Raw genomic sequence first — 27,586 nt, forward strand, 5'->3', positions numbered from 1 at the left:
CTGAAGGTGACAGTTTCCTGAATCGCATCATTACCGGTGACAAAATCTAGTGTTAACACTACAAGCCAGAGTAAAACAACAGTCTATGAAGTGGCAACATGTGAATTTCTCATTGAAGAAAAAGTTCAAGACACAGCCCTCAGTAGATAAAGTGATGTGCACTGTCTTTTAAGATAGGGAAGGAATGATCCTTCTGTATTTTCTGGAACCCAGTCAACCCACCAACTCTGACTGGTGCATCATGTTGCTGACTAAGCTGAAAGCTGGGAACTTCCAGAGTCAGGCCAGAGAAAAAGACAGCCTCTCTCTTGCAATTATGAAGCAGTGGGTCACCTCCACTGGTGCAGATTTTTTGAAAGAGCGGTATGCAGGCTCTAGTTCATCTCTGATGAAAATGTATAGTTAATAGGAGTGACTATGTCACAAAACAGTGTTTTGATCTGAGAGTTTGCTCTATCAAATGGTGCTCTTCGTATCTGTTGTAGTTTCCATGGAAATAAATAGGAGGCATTATTTTCAGAATGACCTACATATTATGGCACCAGAAAACCTGTTGGTGACATAAATACAAAGCCTGTTAATATTAGGAAAACAAGCTGACAAATTCCTACATAATAAGAATTCAACAAACAACACCCTAGTATTACTCTAAGCTATCAATGTTTTAATTTAAAACTCTGCTGCAATTTATGCATCAGCATAAAAGACTGTAATGGCTGCATAAATGCATGAAGGGGAATTTGGTACTATATATCACTCAGATTAAAAAAAATCAGGGTGGATATCCTCCCTCCCCAACCTCCTCGGCTGCAAGTAACAGGTACTGAATGCTTATAACAACAAAATCAGTTACAGCTATCCTAGTCATTAAACAAGATTCAAGACATCCAACTCTTACAGATCTTTGAAAGAGCCTACATCTTTCAAATAACAACCTTACTTGGTATTTCTTATAATTCATTCTACAAACAGCTGTAGCACATTTTTTACATTAAACAAGGATATTAAAGTTGATAGGGTACCAGTCTGACTTCATATGGATTTCCTTTGTTCCGAGCATTTTGTTTTAATGAATCACTAACCACACTCCAAAAAGCAGCAGCAGAGCATGAGCTTCTAGACAGACTTCCTATTCTGGATGCAGACTATCAATGGGAGATGATTGTTACCTCCACTCTAGCTACAACAGCAAAACCAGCTAGTCTGCGTTTATTTTTTTCTAAAATAAGCAAGTACACACACCCTTAAAGAACACGTAAAAGCTTAACACATGCTGAACCTAAACGAGCTTAAAAATAATATTTTTGAAGGGATGTTTCTGTAATCCTCCAAATACTGCAGTTAGTTAAAATAATACCCAAAGCTTTTTAGAGTCTCCAAAAATGCAGTTATTTGTCAGTAGCAATCCTGTGAAAACCCTCATAGACACATAAGCATGCTTACTCAAGATACCCAGGAATGCACATACTAACACCAAGGACTAGAAAAAGTGCCATGAGCTCTTAGAGCTCTCACAAAAGGATAGGCAAAGGCTTAACAACTTCACTTGCAGAAGCTTTTCTCAGTCTTCACAGTAAGTTCTATTACATTATTTAATTTGTCCTAGATGATTTTGATACAAACCATGCCTCCAAAAAACACAGCATCTTTGCAAGTACATCTGAAAAGAGAATGGCAATGTTTCCGAAAAGGAAAGTTGTGGAAGACAAAATATTAACAAGAAAAAAAAAAAAAAACCACTTTCTCCCTACCTGCTCATTTTAGCACTGCTTGATCACCAGGCATGAGGTTTATGACAAGTAGCAGTGCTCCAGCAGAGTGGAAAACTCACCTTTATCTCTTAGCAGCGCATGCAGCATCAAGGCACACGTGCCATAAATTCAGAGGTGGCCTTAGTACCGTAGGTTTGAGATTACACCACCAGGATGGAAGGAAAGGAAGAAATCTCAGAAACTACCAGACTGCGTTTCCTCCCACACTAACAACACTTGAACTCCATTAGCCATCAACTAGCAGCATTTCATGATTTGGTCAGGTTGGTTTACAGTAGAACGATAGTGATAAAGTTATACCTCAGCTGAGACAGCATCCAAGATAGATGGAGATCGCCAAGATAAATAGATCACGTAAGCACACCTATTTTCATTGCAGAAAAGCAAATCATAGAATCAAAGCACAAAGTTGTTCTGGATTGCTGTCTGCATAGAGAGGCCCCATCATAATTTTCAGGGATGAACCTTAGAACACTCAAATATATTCAAATTTCCATTTGCTATCCCCACTCTAATGCAAAACTATTAATTCTTCTGTATTTATGAAGTCATGTGGAACAGTTGATCAGCATTGCCTTTGTCTGGTCACACAATCCCAGAAGTTTGACTGCACAGCAAGAAGGTGTGACTGCAGCAAGCCCTCCTAGCTATGTCACTATCTTCTTTCCCACTATTGTTACTGAATTACTGTTACCACTATTGTTACCATAATAACCTATTCCTGCTATTGTTACCATAATTCCATTAATTCAGTTGAGGTACATGCCACTGTCAAGCTTCCATCTCAATAACCTAGGAATTTAAGTTCATACCCAGAATGCCCATGTAGCTCCTTCAGCTCCTTTTGAAGCTTTCAGCAAACAATAAGGTATTATTATTAAAAATATATTGACTTCCTGGGTAGATAGCGCGTACCCATTGCATGTTCCCAGTTCCTAGACCTTGCATGAGCACAAGGCACTGGGGACACGCCCGTGTGCCAGGCAGTGGTGCCAGCTGTGCAGGCTTCTGTGGGCTGGGGGAAATCCCTCACAGTGCAGGAAATCCGAGAGCAATGATTTATGGGCATGATACCTTCCCATCCCACCGCCCAGACAGATAGTCTGAGAAGTATTAATCTGGGCCCTGTCATCTCGTCAAGTAATGAACTTTACCCTTTGGCTGAGAGACGAAAAAGAAAGGGGAGGGAGGGTGGGGAAGGCAGTGTTGTACATGCTTATCGGTGCCCAGCTGCAGCAGAGCATGCCCCTGCAAGAGCTATAAATAAGTTCTTCACATCTATCTGTAACACTTCCAGGCTGCACATCTCCGGGACAACATTAACATATAGCACTTACACACCTGCATAAAAACACAATACTCTATTTTCTGCCTCTTAGGTTGGAGTATCCTCAACTTCATCCAAACTCTAAAAAAAAAAAAAAAAAAGTGTTCCTGCAGCTGAACTTCTTAAAATAGGAGTAAAGAGGAATAAAGATGTTGTGCCAAGAGTTGACCCAAGAGGCTGTACGACCTGCACTTAGACACCAGCTAACATGCGATTACAGGCATGAGCTGATGGTTGAACTGGATGATCTTACTGGTCTTTCCTACCTTAATGATTCTGTGATTCGACGCAGCAGTATGGATGGAAAGTAAAAACAGGAACCACAGCAGCCACAAGCACAAGCGATCGTGCATTTTTCATTCAAGTTCAGAAAGTTCAAGCAAGTGACTTTTTACTGACAATATAATCACATTTTCCTCAAAACAATTACTTACAGTTTACTTATTTAATCTTATCTAATCACTTCAGACAGCCATCCCATGTCCTCTCATCACAGGAACAAATATGCATAATACTCACTCCCTCAAGCAGTTCCAGCAAAAGCAACAAACTCACAGCTGAATACTTCCAACGTGATGAAGCCTGCTGGGACGCAGAATCTCTCTCATTCTCCACTACTCTCCATCAGTCGGGCACAAAAACGCTTTCCTGTTAATGCAATGGCTCAACACATGCTGTTGCACTCCCTGCCCCATCTCCTGACCTTTCCTTCTTCAACTTGCTCACAGCTCCCTTCTTTCCAGGGAACACTCGCACTTCTACACGGTGCCCCACAGCAGCAGCTCCAAAAGGCTCTGAGCTTCCTTCAAGAAACACAATCACCATCTACAGCTCATGCATAGATGGGAACACGGCATCACTTAGGAGAATTTCTCCACAATCAGCTGTTCTGCCTCAGCCCCTTAGATACACACCATGGCAAGTTTTCATGCTTTCCACCTTTTTAGCCCAAGCTCTTCCAGGGATTTGCAACTCAAACATGGGCTTCAGTCACTAAATAACTGGCTTATTATAGTCATGGACTGTAGAGAGTTGGAGTATTTTTACCATTTTCTAAGTTTTGCCTTTCTTATAAATAGTTGGAGTGATAAGAGTGAGCTGCTGGCTTGATTTTGTGTTCCTATTTTTAAACACTTTGCTTTGAAGAGTGCTGGATAAACATTTAAGCAATACGATCACTGATAGCCTGCTAGCATTTAGAACGTTACAATGTAAGCATTCATCTGTAATTAAAACATTTGGAGAGAGACTGTACTCAGTAACCTTTTCCAGTACACAACAGTATTTGAAATGCACAAGCTCTGTGAACAATGTATGGTCTGCAGCAGTCTGGATATCAGAAATACACGTACAGCTAACACACACTATCAGAACTTCCCACGTAACTCCAGCACAACCTCCCTTACTTCTATTCAGTAAAACAAGTAGCACTAGTACATTCAACATATTCCTCCAACCAGATCAAAAATAGCACTGCTAACCTAGAAAACAAGCAACCAGAATATCAGCTTAGTTTTTAATCCACACACTCCACCTCCCAAGCAAATAATGAATGAGCCGGGTCATGATCGCCCTCAGAAAGCATGTCGCAAATCTCCAAAACAATGAGCCGAGGGTAAGGGCTGCTACGAAGCTCAGACATCAAAGGTGCACCTAATAATGTCACACGCTTATGCTCCACATGCTGGGCATCGTTTTGATGCATCAGCATAGCAGGAACAGTAAAACTACAGCGCTTGCTGAAAGGTACTCCAGTGCTAAGGTACAAAACTTTCTACCCAAATAGAAATTAGCACAGACTCGTGGGCATCTGCGGCTGCAAAATGAGGATTTGAGCAGAACCTTCACCGTGTGCTTGGGCAGAAATTTCAGCTCGAAGTGTCACGTTACACCTTCTGTAACTGTCACACAGCAGTATGTCATCTAAAGCGTCAGTAACTCCGAGAGACTTTTCAACAAACGGCAAGGCTGGGATTCTGTTGTCATCGTTCCCCCCGGTCCCCTGGCTACCTCACTCCCCGGCCATTTCTCCGGCTCCTCGCACCTCACCGCACCCCGGGCCCAGTCCTGCCCTACGTGGGGAGCGCCGGGCACGGCTGGGGGCAGGCACGGCTGCACCCCAAGCAGTGGGGCTGCAACAGAGCTGGTCGTCAGGTGCTCCGCGTTTCTTGAGAAATCGGGGGATTCTCTCTCTCTCTTTTTTTTTTCCCTAAGCAATCCTGTAACCCAAGATACTTTTTTTTTTCCCCTCCTTTAAATAAATCCCCACTCTTAAAATCGCCTCTCCTCTCTTTCCCAAGCAGGATTTCCAAGGCGGAGCGGAGCCGCGCGCCCAGAGCAGCTTACCTTGGGCTCCCCGGCACCGGGCTCCTCCTCGTAGTAGCCGTGCCCGGACTCGTAGGCGGCGGCGACGGGCGGCTGCCGGGGTCCCAGGAGCACGGCGCCAGCAGCGAGGCAGCAGCCCAGGGAGAGCATCTCCAGCAAGTGCATTGTGCAGAGATGGCAGGGCGGAGCGGGACCTCGGGGCAGCCGCAGGAATGCGGGCACAATTCCGAGGCTCCTTCTTTTCCTTTTCTTCCCCCCCCCCCCTTCTTTCGCTGTCCTCACCCCCCTCCCACCCCTCGCAATATCCAAGGCAGTAAAATCCGCGGGATGGAGAAGATGCGGCGGCGGCAGCAGCTCCCGGACGCCTGCAGGGGAGCTCCCAGCTCTCCCAGCCTCTTTGCAAATTCCCACCGAAGTTATCCGGACTTTGCCAGGTAAAAAACCCACCAGGAAACCGGACATCCGAGGCTGCGGTCACTCGGGAGCGGTGGAAAGCGCAGAGAGGAGGAGGAGGGAGGGGAAGGAGGGAAGCGGGACCCAGCGGCCGCTCGCAGCCGGCGCCCTCCCGTGGGGCCCGGCCCGGTGCCTGCGCGACGCGGAGCGGAGCGCTCGGCCGGGGGCTGCGCGGCGCCTGGGGCTGCGCGGCGGCGGGCGCGGGGGCCGCGCATGGCGAAAGCGCCCTCTGCCTGCGGCTCCGAGCGGCGGGAGGGGCCGGCCTTCCTCCTCCTCCTCCTGCTGCTGCTGCCGCCTGCCGCCGGCGGGCCGGAGCAGGACGCGGGAGATCAAGCGGAGCCGGGCTCGTCCAGGCCCAAGAGAAAAAGCGGGACCGGGACCTCGAGGGCAAATCAAAGATCTCGGAGGGCTGCAGTCAATCAGCGAGGAAATCAGCTCTGAAACGGCCGGATGAAGTTGGTTAAAGGACTCTCCGAAGCCCATTTGAAATCGTGCAGGATTTCTTTAACCCTAATCAGCTCCTCGTCTCCTTGTTGAGCGGTGGTGGCCTCTCCGAGACAGCGGAGCAGTGGAACACTTTGTCAGATTAAAACATAGTACCCCAAAGAGCACCCTCCTTCTGATCACTGACAGCTTGGAGCTGGCTCTAAGCAGAAGTTCCAACTCCGTTCAGAGCCCAAAATAAACAGCACAGATGCTACGTTCCACTGAGACTGTGATTGAAAGTAATGCTTACAAGAAAAAAAAAAAGTTAAACCACAACAAACTGCACATTGCTAATGAAGTAACAGTGCAGCCTGCTCAAATCTCAGCTGTGCCAACGGAAGCATTCCATGTACTAGCAGTGATGTGACAGCATTAGTGAAACACGTAAACGTTTGAAAAGCTTTTGAAATGATTCTACATCACCTTTAAATGTTGTTTAGTACCACGGCTGTAAGGGAGCGCGCCGTGTGGGCAGAGCCCTGGCTGCTTGGGCTGGCTGCTGGCAGCCTGCTCACATTACACTGCTCCTGCTCCTCGGAGTCCCGCTCTGTGATCGCTCAGGAGCAGCGCCCCAGGGGTTACACAACCAGAGGTCCCTAGCAGGCATGTAGGCGCCTTCTGTGTTACTCCTTATCACTTTCAAGATGGCACTTCACCTTCCTGCTACACACAGGAATTATTCCGATGCAAGGAAGAAGTAATCATTTCATTTGCAATGAGAATGTTTAAAGCTGCTTTCATAGTTACTCCAAAGTTATTGAAGCACTAACAATTTTTTTTTTAAACATCCCCACAACGCAGTGAAGCAATGAAGAGAAGACTGGGCTAGAAGTTAAAGAGAACAGCTATGATGACATAAAATAGCATAAATACATTATGAAGCCTATTGTTCTTCAATGGACCCTTGCAGCGCTGCAGATCAAAGCACAGGATTAAAGCCAAAGAGCATGCTGCAGGATGCTAAACCTCTCTACACAGAAACACAGCATTAGTGGCTTGAATTCAAGCATTACAGACTGGTGTAGAAAATGACAAAATCATGCACAGTTTTATTTCAACAACAGTCCATCATGCAAGGAGCATCTCTTTGTCACTAAATCCCAAAACAAAACTGAACGTACTGTCATGCCATTCTATCACAGCATCATCTGGCTTCATTGTCTACTTTCCACTTCACTAGCACTCTTATTCCATACCTTTTCCCCAGCATTTCCACCAGTTACACTGTAAACCAAGTTTAAAGTATCATGGCCAAACACTCATAATCAGGCTGTATTTCTTTCAGTCCCAATAAAGATGGGAAACTTTAAAGGTTTTCTGATTTAAAATCATTTTTCGTTTTTACCATCACATTGTGATTAATATTCTTCCTCTTGTCTTCAAATTAAGCATAAGCTACTGTGTTATGAAGATTTAATAAATTTCACTTATATGAAAATATATATCCAAAGCCTACAGAACAATTTGTAGACAACAAGTTCTAAGCAGCACTTAATACTCCTGGCAGTGAATTGATCCTAAAAATACAAATGACTAACAAGAGATCTCTAATGATGTAGCAGTACAGTTCTAGGCTTTGCCTGGTTAAGTTTTAACAGCACAAATAGCTACTATTGGGGAAAAAAAAAAAAAAGAAGTTTGTGATGTCAGGTATAAGATCTCCTCAGAAGAATTCTCCTGATCTTGTTTCAAAATTGCATTAAAATATACCCAGACCTCATCCTCAAGGTGAAGTTAACGTAATGTCCATCTGTGAAATGCATTCTCTACAGCACCGAGACATACCTGATATATTCAGCGGATGTATTTCAGTACCTGCTTTCTTTCTATCTCCCTTCAATAGAGGTATATGGAGTCAGAGAGGAACCACCAGAAGAAATGTGAGCTGAGCACAGGGAACAGGAAAGTATCAACAGCAGCAATAAAAATCAGTAGCATGCTGTTGTAATTTGGTTTATTTGCTTACCATGGAGTTTGCTTATTTAAGATGTCTCAAGACTGAAAAAATAAGCTGTTAAATGTTTTCCTTCCAGGATGTCATTTAAATATTTGTGTTCAATTCAAATCAATCTCTCTTCCACTCTCTTCTTAAACAGACAGAGAGTGAGAGTTAAAATGGCAGACAGCCTGGTTTGCTTTTGTTTCAGCGTACATATCTTTACTATGCAGCTTCAGTGAAATGTATTTTTAATGTATATATCAAAGATAGAGTATTTTTTCCCCAAGGGCAGCAACTCAAAAGACCCAGGAACTGCAATTCTATAATCATTCCAAGGAATGAAGGTGCTGTTGTATACTTAGTCCTACACTCCCCTATAGCACTGACGCTCCTTTTCTTCCTCCAGTGCTTAAAAAAAAAACATATATGCAAAAATGCATAAATAAAAGCACGGAAGAAAAAACTGTTTATTGATCAATACCTTAAATATCAAAGTCCTATGTAAAAATACCGCTAATGAGCCTGATATATACAGAAGAAAGAGTTTCAGGTTCAGGATCAAACTACCAGAACAGCTGATCACTAATGGATTTCTTGCCAATCAGACCTTTAAATCCCAATTTTTATTATCTATTTCTTATCTGCTTTGTGTAACTAGCCTATGGAAGAGAACACTTGGCTACTGAAAAAGGGCAGTGCAGTGGATTCCATGCTGTAGTCCACTTCTCAAATCCTCTTGTTTGGATAAAACATATAGGATTGACTGGAAACATTTAGAAGCATTACAGTTTCAACAATTGCCTTCATAACGGCTTTCCTCATTCCTTACCACCAGATGGGAAGATAACCTGTTTTTGTGCAAGCATTCAGTTGATATTTCCTCATACGAACCTAGAAAATGATTTAAAAGAGTAGAGGCCTGAAGATCACCAAAGGCAACTGAAATCTTTTCCTTGACTTTGATCAAGCATTCTCACCATACACCATAAACCACGGGAAACTGTTCTTCACAAAACTCCCAGCTAGGAACACTTCAGCGTAGCTTTAACCTAAAAATATTGACAAGATGAATAACTTTAAATCAGTGGGAGATGTCACATCTGCAAAGCCATTTTCTGTGGCAGTTGGCCAAGTGTTACTTGGTTTCTGGGTTTTATTATTTCCAGAACTTTCTATTATTATTTGGAGAATTCTCTCTTCCTTTTGATATACACGTTCATTATTCTTGGAAATTAACTGACAAAACAGGAATCCTTCATCTTCAGCCCTTTGACGCTGGCTGATATCCAGGATTACAGGATTATTGAGATTTTTTTCCTCAGGGATCCTCTTTCTAAATATTTAAAATTGATACAATTGGCATTTCACATTAGAATTCCTTTATGCTATTGGTCAACTGCAATAGCATAAAACCCTGCAAAATTTTGTCATAGGAAGAGGCTGCTATGATGCAAAAAAAATGGGCAGTCCAAGGCAGTATCTTGAAGGAAGTCCTTGAATTCCCTAAATCAAATGACATATCTCAAATGTTGGACTAAATTTAGAATAGTGAGAGCTCTCACACAGATTTTAATGGAAGACAGATGAATGAAATATTTTTCTTTATTGTATTTTGTCTTCTCTTGTTTGAGTCCTTATACACATGAACAAGCATGCAGAGGATATTAGATTCCTAGTAGTTCCTAGTAGTAAACTAGTTAATCTCTCCACGTAGTGATGTTGTTCCAAGTTATAATCTCTAACCGTAGCAGTAAAATGACCAATTGTAACCTCTTAGCTGATAGCTTTACATAAACTAGTTTGTGTATAACTGAAGCAATGTCACTATATAAACAAATTTAGAGTCAACAAAACATATTAGCACTTAGCACTCTCTTCAACATCTTTATCAATGACATAAATGATGGCATCAAGCGCACCCTCAGCAAGTTTGCAGATGACATCAAGCTGAGTGGTGCAGTGGATGCATTGGAGGGCAGGGAAGCCATCCAGAGGGACATGGACAGGCTGGAGAAGTGTGCCCATGAGAACCTAATGAGTCTCAACAAGGCCAAATGCAAGGTGCTGCGCTTGGGCTGGGGCAATCCCAGGTATTTATACAACCTGGGGGAAGAACTCCTAGAGAGCAGCCCCGCAGAGAGGGACTTGGATGTCCTGGTGGACGAGAAGCTGGACATGAGCCAGCAGTGTGTGCTGGCAGCCTGGAAGGCCAACTATGTTCTGGGCTGCATTAAAAGAGGAGTGGCCAGCAGGGAGAGAGAGGTGGTGGTCCCCCTCTACTCGGCTCTTGTGAGGCCCCATCTGGAGTACTGCGTCCAGGCCTGGGGCACCCCAGCACAAGAAAGATGCGGAGCTCTCGGAACAAGTTCAGAGGAAGGCCAGCAAGATGATCAGAGGGCAGGAGCGCCTCTCCTATGAAGAAAGGCTGAGGGAACTGGGCTTGTTTAGTTTGGAGAAGAGAAGGCTCCGGGGAAACCTCATTGTGGCCTTCCAATACTTGAAGAGAGCATATAAACAGGAGGTGGAATGATTGTTCACAAGAGTGGATAGCGATAGGACAAGGGGGAATGGTTTTAAACTAAGACAGGGTAAGTTAGGTTAGATATTAGGAGGAAGTTCTTCACTCCGAGGATGGTGACGCACTAGAACAGGTTGCCCAAGGAGGTTGTGGATGCCCCGTCCCTGGAGGCATTCAAGGCCAGGCTGGACGTGGCTCTGGACAGCCTAGTCTAGTGGTTGGAAACGCTGCATTCAGCAGAGGGGTTGAAACTCGATGATCTTTGAGGTCCTTTTAAACCATTCTATGGTTTAAAAGTCCTAAGGCCATTCTATGACTATGATTAACAGCCTATGGCCACTACACATACAAACACTTGCCATGTTACGTACACTTCCAGCAGTAGTCTTCCAATGAATAATTTAATGAGATAAATAACATATTCATCTTCGTTTTTCACAAGACAATTAGTTGAAAATAGTTGGAGATAATTTAAAAATGGTGAAAGGAAGGTTTGTTTCTTTTATTTTGTGGGTTTTTTTTGGGGGGAGGGGGAAATATGTGTTTGTTCTCTGATACAGCAGGTAGCTAACATCTGGAATTTGATGCTGTGAGGACCACAAGGATTAAAGAAAGAAACACACAACCATGGGGGTTAAAGAAAAACTAATGAAGATCAAGATAAAAAAGTGCGTACTAAATAAATGAATAAATAAAATAAAAAAGGTAGAAATAGAGGGGTAAAACATTGCAACCCTAATTCAATGGAAGCAGAGGTTGGAAGAGTATAATGGAAGCGGGCAGCAGAAACAGACAGTCCTGTATGTTCTCCCTAAACAACATTTCCAATTGCAGCTGCTGGAGATGAAATTAGATAGACAGTGTAGACAGTTTGTCTGAGCCAACAGGGCATGGCATTTCTTATATTTTGAGGGAAACTGAATCAATTCCTCATTGAATGAGGTCCAAACCACAAAGTGAATTTGTTCTTGTCTTTCAGTCTTATGTTCAGACCACGTACACTTAGTCATAACAAAAACACTTATTTTTACACATCAGTATTGCAGCAGAAGTTAGTCCAACAGATAGGGTTGGAAGCAAGTACACAAGAAATCCCATCTATAAAATACCTGTTATCATCTACAGTAAAATGAATAAGGAGTGCTATTGTCATTACAATTGAAACTAGATTTTATCATTCCATCTTAAGAATATACACACACTATACTTATGCACCTTTTTTTTTTTTTAAACAAGGAAGTTACTAATAGTTGGAACTGGCACCATATGTAAGTTGGTTTCTATGGAGGTTTTGTTCTCTGCTAAACAACTGCTTAATAAAAAACATACTATGTTTCTTTAAAAAAAAGCTGTGCTTTGTGCTGTATGAAGAGTGTTACTGTTACTATCAAACATAAAGATATATTCTGGGCACAAAATCAGAAGGATGAAGATCTGTGATTTGTAAGAACACAAAACTCAATTGCCAACTATTTAATTTTCCAAAATCCACTAAACTAAATGAAGAAATAAGTACACCAACATGCAGTGACAAAGAATTAAAGACCAAAGGTGCACTGAGATGTAGATTGCATCAGAGGCCAGAAACAATTCCTTCCTTCACTGTCTAGCCAGGAAATTTCTTCAATGTGACATAGTGAAAGCTGTGCTAATTTTCCCCCCTTATCCTTAATGAATGCATTTAATGAGGGATACTGAGACCAATTCTCAACAGTTTCTTCCTTTCAGCATGACCTGCTCATATCTTTCCTTTAGCCAGTACTCTAGTTGACATTGAGTACTTCAGACTAGATTAGGAAGTTGATACATGCGACACAGACCCAGCTCACCCCGAGCAAAGAAACCTTCAATACTGAGCATCCCTCATCCTTCTGCTTGCTTATCTCTTTGTAACTTGAGTCTAAGCAGCTACTACTGATCTAAAAAGCAGGTAACATGCTGGGCCTAATCTATTTCAAAAATTCCTATCCCATCGCAATCCTACAGTTATACTCCACAGGGAGACTTCAACTAATCCATCCCAGGGTAAAACTCTCGAGTGCAAAGAGCAGAGCAAGAGACCACTTTCAGTAGCAGGTTCCAGCTGTGGAAATCAACCTAATCTTCTCTACTGACAATGAATATAAGCCCAAACTTATTCAAAAATAAGACCAATCCCAGCTTCTTAGTAAGACACCATGCAGTGATGGCATCTTCCCAGGGCAACCAGGCAACACAGATAGAGGAGGTAAAAAGAAAAAGTACATTCACTAACAAAACAAAAAACTAAGATGTCCAGATATTTTGTATAAGATGGTACATTCAAAAACACGAACTACTATGTTAACTAATTTATTTATTTTAATTTTGAGTGGTCAAAAAAGCCAGCTTTCTCATCAGTGGTTTGGAAGCCAGATTTCACTTTTCCTACCTAATAATACCACCAGCAGGTTCACCATAGTTGTATTCTCACCCATTTGTATAACTTAGACACTAATAGCTACATTACCTAAGGAGGACAGAGAAAAATGCTGTTCATACACCCACATATTTCCTGCTCGCTTGGGACAGTACTGCTGAAGCATTGCATGGACAGGAGATGCAGTGCTTGTGGGTTCTGGGCTGCCTCAGCAGTAGGGTTACAAACGAGGTGAGGCTGTTGGGGAGTCTGGGCCCTTACTATGTGCTGCTGCTGCTGGCTACTATGGAAGAAGCTGCTAGAGAGAAGATTTGGGCTACATTATAGTTTTAAACATATTTTTATGATGACAAGGGATTGTATAGAGGGCCATACCACACACCTCTTGCTCTTAGGTTACTCCTAGTAAATCTCTCATGTCTAGTAATTAAAGTAGGTGTTTTCTGGCAGATCTTGGAACCTTATTACTCTAGATTGAAACATTATATAGAAATTGAAATAGTTCAAAGGCATATTTGTTTCCACAGTTCTGAAATGAGTGTTGTTCACCTGATAGTCTAACGCCTGTAGCCCACATTTCTTCACACTAAAATCTTCAAAAGCAGACAGTGGAAATTAGGAGCAATTCTTGATTGTAATTATATCCTTTTGAATTGCAATAGGCTTCTTTCAAATCATATCCAATTTTAAGAGGTGATTTTTCCTTTCCTTGCTTTCATTCAAATATGTTGACTGAGATGTATTCATACAGTGATATTAACAGCAAGTCTGTTCATATTCGTGGAAGGTCTGAGAAAATTATTTGATCTTTAAAAATACAGAGGAAAAGTGTAGTTTCCTCTTGACCCCAATCAGAACAAGACGTTGCAGTGCAACATTTTAGGGTGGTTTTCTTTCGGTCGTTGCTTTTCTTTTTTTTTTTGGCATATTTATCATGTGATATACTGTTTAGTTTAACTGCATAATGGATGCCTCATTAAGTAATGATTCTGAGAGACAACAGGAAAAAAAATTTCTCAAGTTCATTCTATTCTCAGTCCGGTTCAAAAAGTTACTGTGTAGCTCAGTGAGTGTTCAAAAGCTTACTCTAAGTATACAGTATTGAGGTTGATAATTAAGAAGACTCATTTCAGTCAGCTTCATGTTTGCACAGGAGTGGGAGTAATTATAACGCTACTCATTCTTTCAGGTTGGCTTGAACACTTGACCTTATAAGCAAACTCTTTCCTCAGCCCCCCCTCACTCCACAATGCAAAGTTAATGATTTGATTTTGATGAAACAAATGTCAAATTGACATTTCACATTAAACATCTCTATTTCACTAAAAAATAATTTAAACAGTAATGATTGCAGACTATTTTTTAACATATCTGCAAAGATGAAAAAAATGTTTGGCTTGCTTGAGCTTTTCTCCAGTTCAACTGTATAATACAAAGAAATACGAAAATCCATGCAAACGCCAGGATGCCTTCAGGGCACCATGGCCTTATTCCATATTCCTCTTACACCATGCCAGCATTCACTAACTCACTTGGGTCCAAAGAATCTAAAATCCAAAAGGAGAATCACAATTGTTCTCAACAGCAGCCATGTGCAGGCACATATTCAACAAAACTAAACATACTCGGGAAAATAAAATACAGGGAGCAGGACCCCACCTCCCTGTCATCTCAGAATTAAGGTCCTAGTCTACGGCCAAGTGTTTGGTGTCTCACTGCATCTCATGAAGACCCATGGGCCCTTGCAAAAGAGGAACTCTTTCTCCCTTTCTTTGACACTAGTTTTAGGACACAAAATAAAATACATTAGTTAGTAGGAATAAGTGTGTGCATGTAATTTAGACTATATACATAACTTTGGGATACCTAATGTTAAAGAAAAGCCTCACACTGAGAATCTGCTTAGTGTCCTTGAGAGCCCCCAAGACATAAGGAGATGTTCAAGAAGTATAGGAGGAAAGGTGGGCAAGAATGTAAGCAAGTGGCATAATTAAGTCCATGAAATTAGTCTCTAAATTGGTAATTCAACTACCAAGATACAGCAAAATGGCATGTTTGATCAAATAGGAATGTTTCTCTACTGATTCCATGCTTTCATTTTAGATTTATTTCTTGTTCCTTTTTTTTTTTTTTTTTTTTTTAAGCCAAGCTCTCACCACACAAAGAATGAAAGATATGTTAGCTCTCATGATTTTTAGAACGGTTTGAAGGGAAGTTCTTACTGCAAACGGTATGTCTACTTGCGGATGGAAGAAATTCAATATTTATCCATAGTATGTTTCTTGTGCAATAAATGCAAACTACTCACTGAATTAATAGCAGAACAGAAAAAGAGAGCCAACTGAGATATAACTTCCATGTGAGATTTATTCCTCTAAGGCTTCACTATACTTTATAGCCTACCTTTTTTGTAATTTTGTTACAAAATTGTGAACAGAAAATAATTCTCCTGAAGACATTTTATTCTCCTGAATTTAGTTGTTCTGATACACACTAAATTCTATTTTCCCTTTAAATTATATCATGCATGTGGTCTTATACATTATATAATTAAGTAATAAGAAGCTCATAACCGTTTTACATCCACTATAGAGGCTTATCTATGTTTAATGTTTATTAGAACAAGGAAGAGGTTGTTGTTACGTACATTTTTTGTCACCTATACAAGATAATTATTCAAAGAGGTCATGGACTATAACTACATTGTGGCATTTATTATGAATTCTTCAAAGAAGCAAAAAGTTTCATGAAGTAACATATCCAAAATCACAGAGATTTGAATCCACCTAATCTTTCTGTATGACTGGCTAGAAAGCTATTGCAGTGTCAGATACTATTAGGGAGGCCCTTAGCTTCTCAATGCATGCAGCAGAAGTTCTTGCATGAGAAATGACTCAAGAGAGCTAGGAGACAATAAGAGTGCAGCAGGGCCTGTGGCCTCTGCTCTCCAATTCAGTAAAATGAAGAAAAAGTGATTTCACCAGGAGCTGTCAACTTTGAAACATCTCAGTTCAGCGTGATTTCACTGAAGATCAAATGGAAAAGGCTAATCTCATTTTCTAGACACTTAAATCTCATTTTCCCAGGCAGATTTACTCCTGGCTTGTCCAAATACATCTTAAACAGAATATCTTATTCTAAAGTGTTTTCTGATTTTTGGGGGGTGTTTTTTTTTTGTTTTGTTTTTAATACAAGAGGCACAGTAGCACTGAATGCATTGGTGTCCCAGTTATTGTTTTCAAAGATTAGAGAGATGTCCACAAAGCATCTATGGAAAGCAAGAAGCATGTCAATAATACACTTACAGTAAACTTATATTTTACAAAATTACTTACTTGCACTTGCATGACAGAATTTTTAAGCTTTTTATCCTCACAGACTTATCATCATCCTGCAACACCAGCAAACAACATGAGCCTTTATCATATCTGCTAGGGCCTACAAGTTTTTCAGCTTATATTAACATCAGCATAAATAGTTCTATTGATTTTTGGCAAGTGTTTTGAACATGAAAGACATCCTGCTGCTCCATCATACATGTGCTACCAGAATACATAACATCAAATAAATGAAACATACTCCTATGCTTCAGTAACTGACAGTTATTTGAATGTTTAAGACTGGTAACCTAAGGAGTAGGAGAGAAAAAAAAAAGAACACCTTATGTTGTATTTATAAATTATATATTTATAAATTTATATCTAATTGATAAACATGGAATTTACACATATTTCCCACTTAACATCTAATACTTAGCTAGGAATGTTCTTTTTTTCTGCTTTAAAATATTTGCTTTCTCCATTTCCATTATTTTCCTGTTTCCCCTCATCAAAACTTTGTTTTCTGTTTAAAGACCAAAGTGTTAAAACGAAATACAAATCTACATTACACTTAGGTAGCAAAATTACTAACCAAGGTTTTATCGGTGTGTATCTAATTCAAATCTGCGTTGTAGTTTAGAGCGCTGTGTTCATTATTGGCTTAGAAAAAAAAACAGTGTTCCAATATTATTGCTATTAAAAATCTAATTTACCTAGTAATTAACAATAACAACAAATAACAGTTTTCTCTTATCCTCACTGAGTTAATGTCATTCCTAGCATTTTGCTTTTTAGGCAAAACACTATGTAAAGAAACCAGAAATTTTCAAATGCCTTGGACTAAGCAAGACTAAACTGACAGCAACATAGCTCCATTTGTTGCAAAAAGAACCGCTGATTTTCCATCAAGTTCAGTCCTATATTGAAAGGAAAGGAAGTGTTCCTTTTCCAGCTTGACATGCTCAGAAACAGCTCTCTCTTTCTTCATTCTGCAGGAATGAATACATAGTTTAAGGACAAGATTAGGCCTACTGTAGGTTGATTCTGTTGTTACAACAGTACTTACTTTCTTGCTTAAGAAATACTATTTATTTTCAATAGAACAAAGAAAGAAAAGAATCCAGGCAGGTAATACCATTCTAACAAACAGCTCTCTTAAAAGATATTCCTTTTTTTCCCTCCCCCACTGTGATAATTAACAGGTGCACACATTCAGAAAGTGAGGACAAGGCTAAACTCATTGATTGCCTCCAGCAAAACAGGACCCCCATCCTCAGCCCTGACCCCATTGTGACTGATGGAGCAGGGAAACAATGTCATACACAGCTCTGTGCCTCTGGAAATATTTATGCTTTGTCACTGAAGAAAAATGCAATGAAATTCCTCCTCCACAAGTAAATGTGTAGCTTTGTGCTTTGTTTTATCTTGCAACACTGAAGAAGAGGAACAGTGATAAACAGGTATATAAAATGTGGAAGTCGTTCTAAAGCCATGAGTATTCTCTCAGACACCCAGAACTTACTACATTATGATTTCTTTTTCCAAGAGGAATTATTAAATTTCTTTAAACTTAAAATAATCACAGATGTATAAATGTGATTTAGCAACATTTCCAAAGCCATTAACTTCATTATAAGCAAGGAAACTTTAGCAGCCTCCACAAAAGCTTAAGCAGTACAGTTGCAGATGACTACCAGGAGCCTGCAGCAAGCCACCATAGAAATGGAACTTAAACCAAAACCATATATTACCACCTTTCTTTTCTGTGGTATCACATAAAGTGCAAATTTTATCTGAAATGCAAGATCTTATGGAATCTAGTCCTGTTTTCCAACCTTGTGCAAAAATCACCTCTTATTTCTATCAGAAGGTAAGTATTATTACATGACAAGGACACCAAGTGAGAAAGACGAGATAGATCTTTAGGTGTAATGGACAGTCCACAAACTTAAGGTTCAGGAGTTTTTAAGATAGTGTGCAATGTTATAACAAAGTGCACTATATCATTTTAATGAAATTGATTTGATTGAAAAAATATCAAGTGTACGATACAGTCAAGAAGATGCAACCCCCCAGCTGAGAAATGTTTTGTCAATTCTTAAAATAAACTCTCTAAGATGAATTCGTGCTTGCTACACAAATGTAACATGCACTACTAGAACTGTTTTTCATTTAAAAGTAATACAAAACGTGTTGTTATTCAACAGGATAATTATGAAAGCTATATAAACTGTTCATGAAGAATCCAGATTTCAGAGAATTTGAGCACTTGTTTTTGTTTGGTTGTTGTTTTTTTTTTTAAACACAAAAATAAATGTGCCATATATTAGTCCTTAAGAAACTAGCTGAGAAAATCAACATATAACTGCCTTCGTAGCTGATAGAGCCTTTGGAATTTAAATGAGAAATACTAAAGCATCCTTGTATCACTCATACCACTCAACAGTCATTCAAATCTTATCCCTGCCTTTACCAGCCCAACCTAATGGTTACCAGCATACACAACAGCTTGCAGTACTCCCTGTCTACCACCTATCCCCATTCTCCCTCTCCCTCCCCCCCCCAAAAAAACAACCACACATCACAACTGAACCAGAACCAGAAATGACTGAGAAGCAAATAACATCAAAACTCTCTTTTAAGAAAGCTGTGACCTCAAAACAATGTTTCATTTTCAGAAAAGCTTTCTCCAGAGCTAAATTCTGACACAAGAATTACACCAAGCTTTTTCACTACTTTACATTTTCCAGTTAGGCACCCTCAAATATCTCTGAAAGAGATGCAGCTCGTACAAAGCAAAAAAATAGAATTGATTAGAGTGTGGAAATTCTGTCCAGCCTGCTGTCTTGACTCTTACAGTGACCAATAACCCCCAAGTTTCTTTGGGAAGATGAAGGCAATCATGTAACTATAATTCTCTATAATAATTCTTGACTGAAGCAAGATGCAGCTCCAAGACACTTTGAGTAGAACTTCTTCTTTATAAACAGAACTCATAAAACTCTTTCATATACCCAGCTGGCTTAGAGTTCTGAGACTCCCCCAGCCAGGAACCCTGTAGAACTCCAAACTTTATTTAGAGACGAGTCACTTAACTTCACATACAGTGAAAGGTACCCATCTCCTCATGCAGATAATGCACACACAGACCCACATGTCAAATTAATATTGAGGCCAAAGAACATCTACCACAAAGTGGTATTAATATTCATAAGCACTTGAAAAATCTCCATTAAAACGTATCAAAGAAGATTAAACTTCAAATTAAGCAAGCTTGATTCATATAGTAGTTTGTCTAAATCAGATGATTCCATGTGTACTTTACATGCTGTCTCTCTTCATATGTCCTATTTTGAAAAACACATCCCAAATGTTCAATGTAATACAACAGGGGACTGAACAACACCTCTGCTATTTCTTTAACTGCAGGACTCATTGGAGGAAATGGTACCTTTCAAGTCCCTGTTCCCAGAGAAAAGTTTCTCTTTAGCAAACACTAAACAATGTCTCTTTTTCAAGGGTCACTGGTGAAGAGAGAGTCCATGACTGTGGAAGACATTATACTCAGCTGTTGGTGGCACAGAGCAGGAACCAATTTTACATGAGAGTACAGACTGGCTGTGATAATTATCCAGCAGTTTTTCTAGTCTCTGTCATTCTCTGTGAAAACTAATGTGCAACAATGAAAGCCTTTGCAGAACAAGATCATATGCAAACGTGTACTGTTGGACAAGGAAATTTTTTATCTAGACATAGAGTTAAAACTTCATAGTATACAGAGATTGAGAAAAACTGAAGTGATTTTTTTGGTGTTTTTTTGCGTTTTGTTCCCCCCACCACTGAGGATATTTGGAAGTTGAATAAACAGGAAAAATTACAGATCTTCAGTTAAAGCGTGTGATCTTGAAATACTTCGCAGAAGACAATAAAAAGTAATAAATAAAACTAATTCTGTTTTACAAAGAAAAGAAAACTAAGGAAATTTGATACTTTGATACTTTGTAATTTGTATTTGATAATTTGATACATGCTGAAACTAGCTAGGGTTCAAGGACAAGCAACAGATACTGAATTAATTTAGCGTACATGAGAATATTTATTTAATCCTCAATTTTTTTTTTTAGAGTTGGAATCTCTTTTCAGAAAGGTACATTTCCATATGCTGTTGACATCACTAGAATTTTAAATAGTGATCGCTGTTCATTGAAATACTTTTCTAAAGAAGGTGATAAAACACTATTGTTAATTACAACACACAAGAATTAATTTACTGTGAGAACACAGAAAACACTGTCAGAACTGTTTACTTGGAGAATACCAAAGAGTTGTGTTGTTTCTACTTGTTCTTGTGCATTTCTAAAGACCTACAGCAGAAACCGGTGAATATGAACAGAATTAGGCTATGGTTACCTGAACAAGAGAGGCTAAAACACGCTACTTATCCTACAAATGATAGGAAAATATCTACTTCATTTTCTAAGAACAGATGATAATTAATTTCTGAATTTCAGATCTAAGTATGCATTTCTTAAGAGGAGTGAAAATTGCCTTTATTTCTTTTGTAGATGTATTGCTAATTATATGTCATACTTCACCTGCTTTATATTAAGCCTATAGGTCACAAGAAGGTTACAGATACTACACTTTATTTTCTAGAATTTAAACTGATTTTTAGCCAATCTTTTGAGAAGTGTATAATGGAAAAAAAATAGCAACCAAAAAAATAAAAATCATTATTTCCTATATTGCAAAACCTGCCCTTCCTAAGAGGTAGTTTCAATATTGTTGGTATAGCAGTCTCATAATGCAACAGCTCATTTTTTATTTTACACATACAGGCCATCCAGAAATGCCTTATGAATGTGAGCTTCTTAAGAAATAGTGACATATTAATTTAGGATCTATTGCTAAGAAAAAGATTAAAAACTGCATTATAACAGCTGGAGGGGGCAGTCAATACACTTGCTGGTCAATTCAGAATGGGTGCTACTGTTCCCATCTCTTTTTTCCCAGGTTACCCCACTGAACTAAAAATCTTTTGCAAAGTAATGGCAACAGTTTATAGTAAATGCCTGCAAGACCCTTCATTTGCACTAGCATTCGCCTTCTCTCAAGGCTGAAGGTAACATACTAATCAGCATATAGAAGGAAGCCTCGCCTGACCAGCAACCGACAGTGACATCTGTCAAAGCCGTTCAACTGGCAGTCATTTCTGGAAAATTGTATTCATAGACATAAATATGTATTTGTAAGATAAAGTATTCCGTTAGGTTTGTGGTAAGATGTTGTTTGTGACTGCCAGCTCTCCAAAGATTTGTAGTTTTTAGTCTGAATTTATTACACCATAAGAGATCATTTCAAGACTCCTGCCTTGGCCTTTAGGAGTTGTTAAAGAGCAGAAAAAAAACTAAATGACCATGTAAAAAGTAGGATACATCTTCAGTCTTGCTGCAAGCACAGCGTTGACCTCATTTTAGACATTTGGCTTTGGAAAGCTCAAAGAAAAAAAAAAGCCACGAAACAATGAAAGTGAAGAAATAAGAACAGTTAACCTAGCATGAATATACTACCAACACCCTGAAAACCAAGGCAAGTAAAAAAGTAAACGCCCTATGTTCTTTAAGCTGGTGAGCATGACACTCACCAACACAAGCTGTTACTACAGGTCTTCCAGTCAGGTATGGATGTACTTGAAGACATGCTCTAGGTTATAAGGTACAGGATAACTTCTTATATGAAGTTGTTGTGCTAGTCTGATCAGGTTCAAACCGGTGAGCACAGGGTTTTCACCCACCTCCCAGGGAAAGCTTCCTAAGAAAATAAATTAGTGCTATCTATATTCTTCATCAGATAGCTTTGCACTCATAGCTGAGAAAATAACTTGTGAGAAGGGATTGAAAGGCATATTGTTCTTCTTTTGAAACTACAGGTATGAATATGCTATATTTAATAGAATTCTAATGTGAAAATACTCAGCAAAAAAGGGCTATAAGACAGTAAACTCACATTACTGTTTAAGCCCATAGTACTTGAACTTGTGAGTAATATGGACTCAGACAGTTTGGTATGCTTTTAATTAGGTTTATCTTACAAACTGTGCAAGTTTCAGATAAGAGCTCTAGCTATATTAATTACCACCAAACTGCCAGTTATAGTTTCCTGTGCTCGTTACTTTTCTGCTGCTCTTTTTCAGCTGTCCATTGTGAAACATATATGCAAACATAGATAAAGTGACAGAAAAGGATCTATATGTGTTATGGGATGAATTATCAGATTAATTTGCCCAGGAGTAATAACAAACGGGTAGACAATAAGCCCCATTTCTGACATGCTTTACTTCTGATTATTATTTGTGGTACCTTTGAGACTCCACCTAACAAGAAAGTTTCTGAAGTTAATACTAAAATTGAACTTTATGAAAGAAGAAGTATAACAGTCAAGAGATCCTATTATCTTTTTTGCAATCATATGACTTCAGCTACCAATATTTCTAAACACATAATGCTATAAATTATGTAAAGTTTCCTTTAAAATTTCTTCTTGATTATTTGGAGGCTCAAAAAAAAAGAATTACTTTTTGCAAAATTTGTTTCATGCTTTCTCCTTTGCTCAAACATAGAAACATAATTTTTTCCACATCTCAGTATGAATGACTTCAAATGACTTTTTTTTTTTATAAACCAGAAACGTCTTCAGCTTTAAACCAGAGGATTTTATGACTACTTTCATTTATAACTTTCCAGTTGGACTTGCAAGGAACTTGCTATTGTAGCTTAAAAAACAAGACAACCTCTGTCCTCTTTGGTGATGCACACTTTTTCAGTCCCCCCTTTCATATTGCATGAGGGCTATCTGAAAAAGATACATGATGCATTGCAGAACACATATCAATTCCCGAAAAATTAGACTGGGAGGAGAGCTTTACTAATAGCTACAGTAGTTAAAAAGGAAAGGAGAGAAAGCGTGGCAAGTGCTTAGCATATCCAAGTAACAGTTGTGGTAAAAGTCCAGAATTTTTTAAGCTACAGCTTGAACTATATATCAGACGGTAACACTACCCGTGATGTTGGCTGAAAATCATGAAGCCTATTCCATTCACTGTAATATTTAACAGTAATCAGCAGCTGCCATAGTTTTCAGACTGAAAACTTTTGAGTAATAGGGCTCTTAAAAAATTCATTTCATAGTGGAATCCCTTGGCCGAGATTATTGTATATTGCATTACGTTCCACCCACAGTTTTTCAGCTGTGCTGTTATGGAGGAATGCAGGTGTAAGACATGGTTGTTGATGAGCTTTCGATAATTAAATGGGTTTGCTAGAAAGTTGTGTGTGCACTTCTTTTTGTTAGTTTGTTCTCTGTTGTTGTTTTTGTAGGAAAGACTGAAATACTGGGTGAGAGGGAGTAACATCTAGGTTGCTGAGTTTTGCCTTTATGTTGCATAAGCTCATGAACTAAACCGGCAAGGGACATTATTTTTTGCCCTAAATCATAGAACAGCCTGAGATGAAAAGGACCTCAAAGATCACCAAGTTTCTACCCCCTGCTGAGTGCAGGGTCGCCAACCAATAGACCAGACTGCCCTTCAAAGCCACAACCAGCCTGGCCTTGAATGCCTCCAGGGACGGGGCATCCACAACCTCCTTGGGCAACCTGTTCCTGTGTCACCATCCTTGGAGTGAAAAACTTCCTCCTAACATCTAACTTAAACCTCCCGTCTCAGTTTAAAACCATTCCCCCTTGTCCTACCACTATCCACCCATGTAAACAGTCATTCCCTCTCCTGTTTATATGCTCCCTTCAAGTACTGGAAGGATCCAGTACTTGAAGTACTTGAAACCCAGGCCTCAGACTAACTGCTCTCTGTCGAGCTGCTAAGCAGCAAAATTTATAACTTGCAGGAGCGGGTAAATGGATAACCGTACAAGGAAGCGTTGGGAACTCTCTCTTTAGAAGACAAGGAGAAAATGATTTTATCTATTCTAGAGGCATAAGGCTTTCCCTGCTTTTGAATAAAAGGACTTCTTCCCAACATACAAACTGCAGGCTAGTATTTACTGAGGAAGACGCATAGCCTGGAAACATTAGAGTATATGAAAAAGTGGAGACGTGGATACTGATGATTTTTCTCTCCCACATCTGAAGATAATAAGGAAGAACCAATGCACAAAGACTAGGGGTGAAGGTTATAGGTTTGTGCTCAAGAGGGGAGGGAGTGCAGAGGAAGAAGGAGGTATTTAGTCCTGCTAGAAGTTAAGAAACATTGTCAGTTTACATTCAGAATAGAATTTAATTAGATAAAGGGTTCTCTTTTCTGGATCAGGATAGGAAATTGTAGTACAGATGAAGCCCAGGGCTAGGAAAATACGTTTCAACAACTCTAAAACAGCAAAGCAACCATCATGCTTCACTCCATAAGTAAAAAAGAATGCTTTTATTTGCTTAATAACCACCTGGCTTGCATACAATCTGAAAAGAACAAAACAGAAGAACGAACTACAAGTATGGGTAAGATGAAGTTATCTACAATAACTCCACAGACAGTAGCACAGGACTGGAATGTACTCCAGTCACCACCTAGCAGGACTTCACAGAAAAAAAAACATTTCTGAAATGTTAAAGTATTCATAAGAGGGAAGTCCTAAAATATCACCCCGGAGATCCTCTTTTTGCTCATGAAGATAATGAATAGAGGTCTGTTTCTCCTAATTGTACTTCCTTTTCCATCTATATTGTCAGACAATGTGAAACACTCCATTTCACTGAAAGGAGAGATCATTTGTCATTTGGACACAAGGTAGGAAGGCTAGGAAGTCACAGTATCAATGCAAGAAGAGGTAAATGCAATACAAATACACTTCAAGAGCATGAGAAAACAATTGATGGAGCACAGACTCCTCCTCACAACCTTCCAGTTTTCTACTTTCCAATTTTAAGTCTGAAATAACAGAGTTGAAAATTAGGAGAAACATTTTCAGATTATTATTATATGCTGTATATAAATCACCAGTAAATTTAAGAAACAAAACAGCAACAGTAACAGCACGAAGGAGCAAGCAATTAGAGAAAACAACAAAGTACAGTACTATTAGCTCATGAGTTACCAAGCTTCAGTTTACAGAATGGAATCTCTAAAAGACAAAAAAGATTTTGTTGGCATCCGCAGCCTAACTCAAAGATTAGAATGATTTATTGTTTAAGTGTCTATGATACATAAAAGAGTTATCAGGGCATTCAATTTAGGTTATATATTCTGGAATCCTGTATAGTAAATCTTTATAATTTCTACAAACTCTAGAGAATTTTCTAATACTAACAAAAACACGTCCAAAATACAATCATTCCAAGAGACTGCAGATTAAACACTGAGCCAGAAACTAGTTACCTAGGGACTAGTAAGTATGGCCTGTTTATATTACAGATCAACAAAGGATATTTCCAAGCAGTACCCACTCCCTCTTTCTCTCATATATCACATGCATAGTACATCAAAATGACCAAATGCTCAATGATCTTGGTACAATGAGCCAAAGTCAGTAGTAGGCTAGTAGAACTACTCCCCAGAGGCACAAGTGTTTGTTATGTGGGTCTAGGAACTAGGCTCATACTTAGAGTCTTGAAATGACAAATAGCTTTACAGTTATGGTTATCTTCCAAAGAGAAAAGCAGACCACATCATCAACAGGCTATTCAGCTTTCTGTGAAATTAAACAGTATTTTAAAAGTGAACATTCTGATCTGAAAGTGCCCATCCCTTCAAGGGAGATTAATAATTGGATCTAATCTGTGAAGGACTGAGAGATGTGTATAAAGGAGATAAAATGTGGTCAACCGTAACAATTAAAGTCGTGTCAATCAGTAAACCCAGGCATGCCACATCTGTCCTAGAAATACAATTAAACTAGTTATCTTAAGTGACTTTTTACTTTACATTTTCCACATAAGACTACAGTTGCACCCGCTAAAGCACGTTATGATATGCCAGTAAGGTGCAGTTAGAAAAGCACGTTATATTCCAATTTACAGCATTTTTCTGTATCAATGACAAATTAGCAATATCACTGGAACAAAAGATAATAATTCACAGAAGGCAATGGAGTCCTTTTAAAACACTACGAATGTTCAACCCCATCACTTGGGATTGCTGTTCATTTACATACAAGTCTGTTCAGTAACAGGACTTCAATTAACTTGAGGAACCATTTAGCATAATGAAATTCATGAAAATATTTTTCTGAAGTTTACTTGTGATAAGTAGAGCACAATTAAGAATTGAAGCATGAGTAAACTATATAAGATGAAGAATAGTAATTAAATAAAACCATTGCTTCACATGACTACTGCTAATTATTTACAATAACATTAAACACAGATACTTTTTCTCCCTCCTTCATAACCCTTCTTCAACATTTGTAAAGTAAACATTAAGGCTTTGATATTGACAGTATGGACAAAAAAAGAAAACAAAAAAAAAGGCATATGAATTATCTAAGAAGGAAGGAATTCAGAAGGAGATCTGGCCCATATAAAAACTTAGTCCAATAATTTAATTGATTTTTTACTCACAAGCAGCTAAATAAATACACAACTGGAGCAACATAGACACTCAATTCCTGCAGAAAGGCAATTGAATAAGTCTGAACAACTTCTGGAATTGATGAGAGGTCACAGGAGTAAGCTCTTACTTAATCACACTTCACCATGCCTGTACATCATGCACACGATGTCACAGTTGTACATGGAGAAAGAGATCAGCACAGCTATGTAAGAGAAACTCTTGAGGTAATGTCAGGAAGGGCTTCTCCTTATAAATTAAGTTTGTCTTATTAACTGTTGGACAAGAGCTTTCATCTCTGCAATAACCCACCATTTAATAGTTTCACAACATTATCTGTTGTGGCTTCCCCTTCCCCCTCCCCTCCCCTCCCACCCTGTTCAGTAGGTATTAAATTAATCTACAAATCGGATGCCTAGGTAGATTTTCTTGACCTCCCTCAGAGATATTTTACCTACTATGGATCTAGCATATATACACACACAATATATAT

The 27,586-nt window shown here is 39.3% G+C and overlaps 1 protein-coding gene across 2 annotated transcripts in view; it reads right to left on the bottom strand.

Annotated features, from left to right (window-relative positions):
- Nucleotides 1-27,586, bottom strand: part of VEGFC (vascular endothelial growth factor C) — an 87,893-nt gene that overhangs the window by 58,839 nt on the left and 1,468 nt on the right. Inside the window, exon 1 of one of the 2 annotated variants that reach the window (XM_021396194.1) lies at nt 5,446-6,036. The exons of the other annotated variant lie outside the window; for it this stretch is intronic. Coding sequence (XP_021251869.1) covers nt 5,446-5,886 — 441 coding nt within the window. The 5' untranslated portion in view covers nt 5,887-6,036. Of the gene's footprint in view, nt 1-5,445; nt 6,037-27,586 lie in introns of those variants that run through there. 2 annotated transcript variants of the gene reach the window in all.

Source organism: Numida meleagris, chromosome 4, assembly GCF_002078875.1.
Source record: "Numida meleagris isolate 19003 breed g44 Domestic line chromosome 4, NumMel1.0, whole genome shotgun sequence".
In the NCBI taxonomy this organism is placed as follows: Eukaryota; Metazoa; Chordata; class Aves; order Galliformes; family Numididae; genus Numida; species Numida meleagris.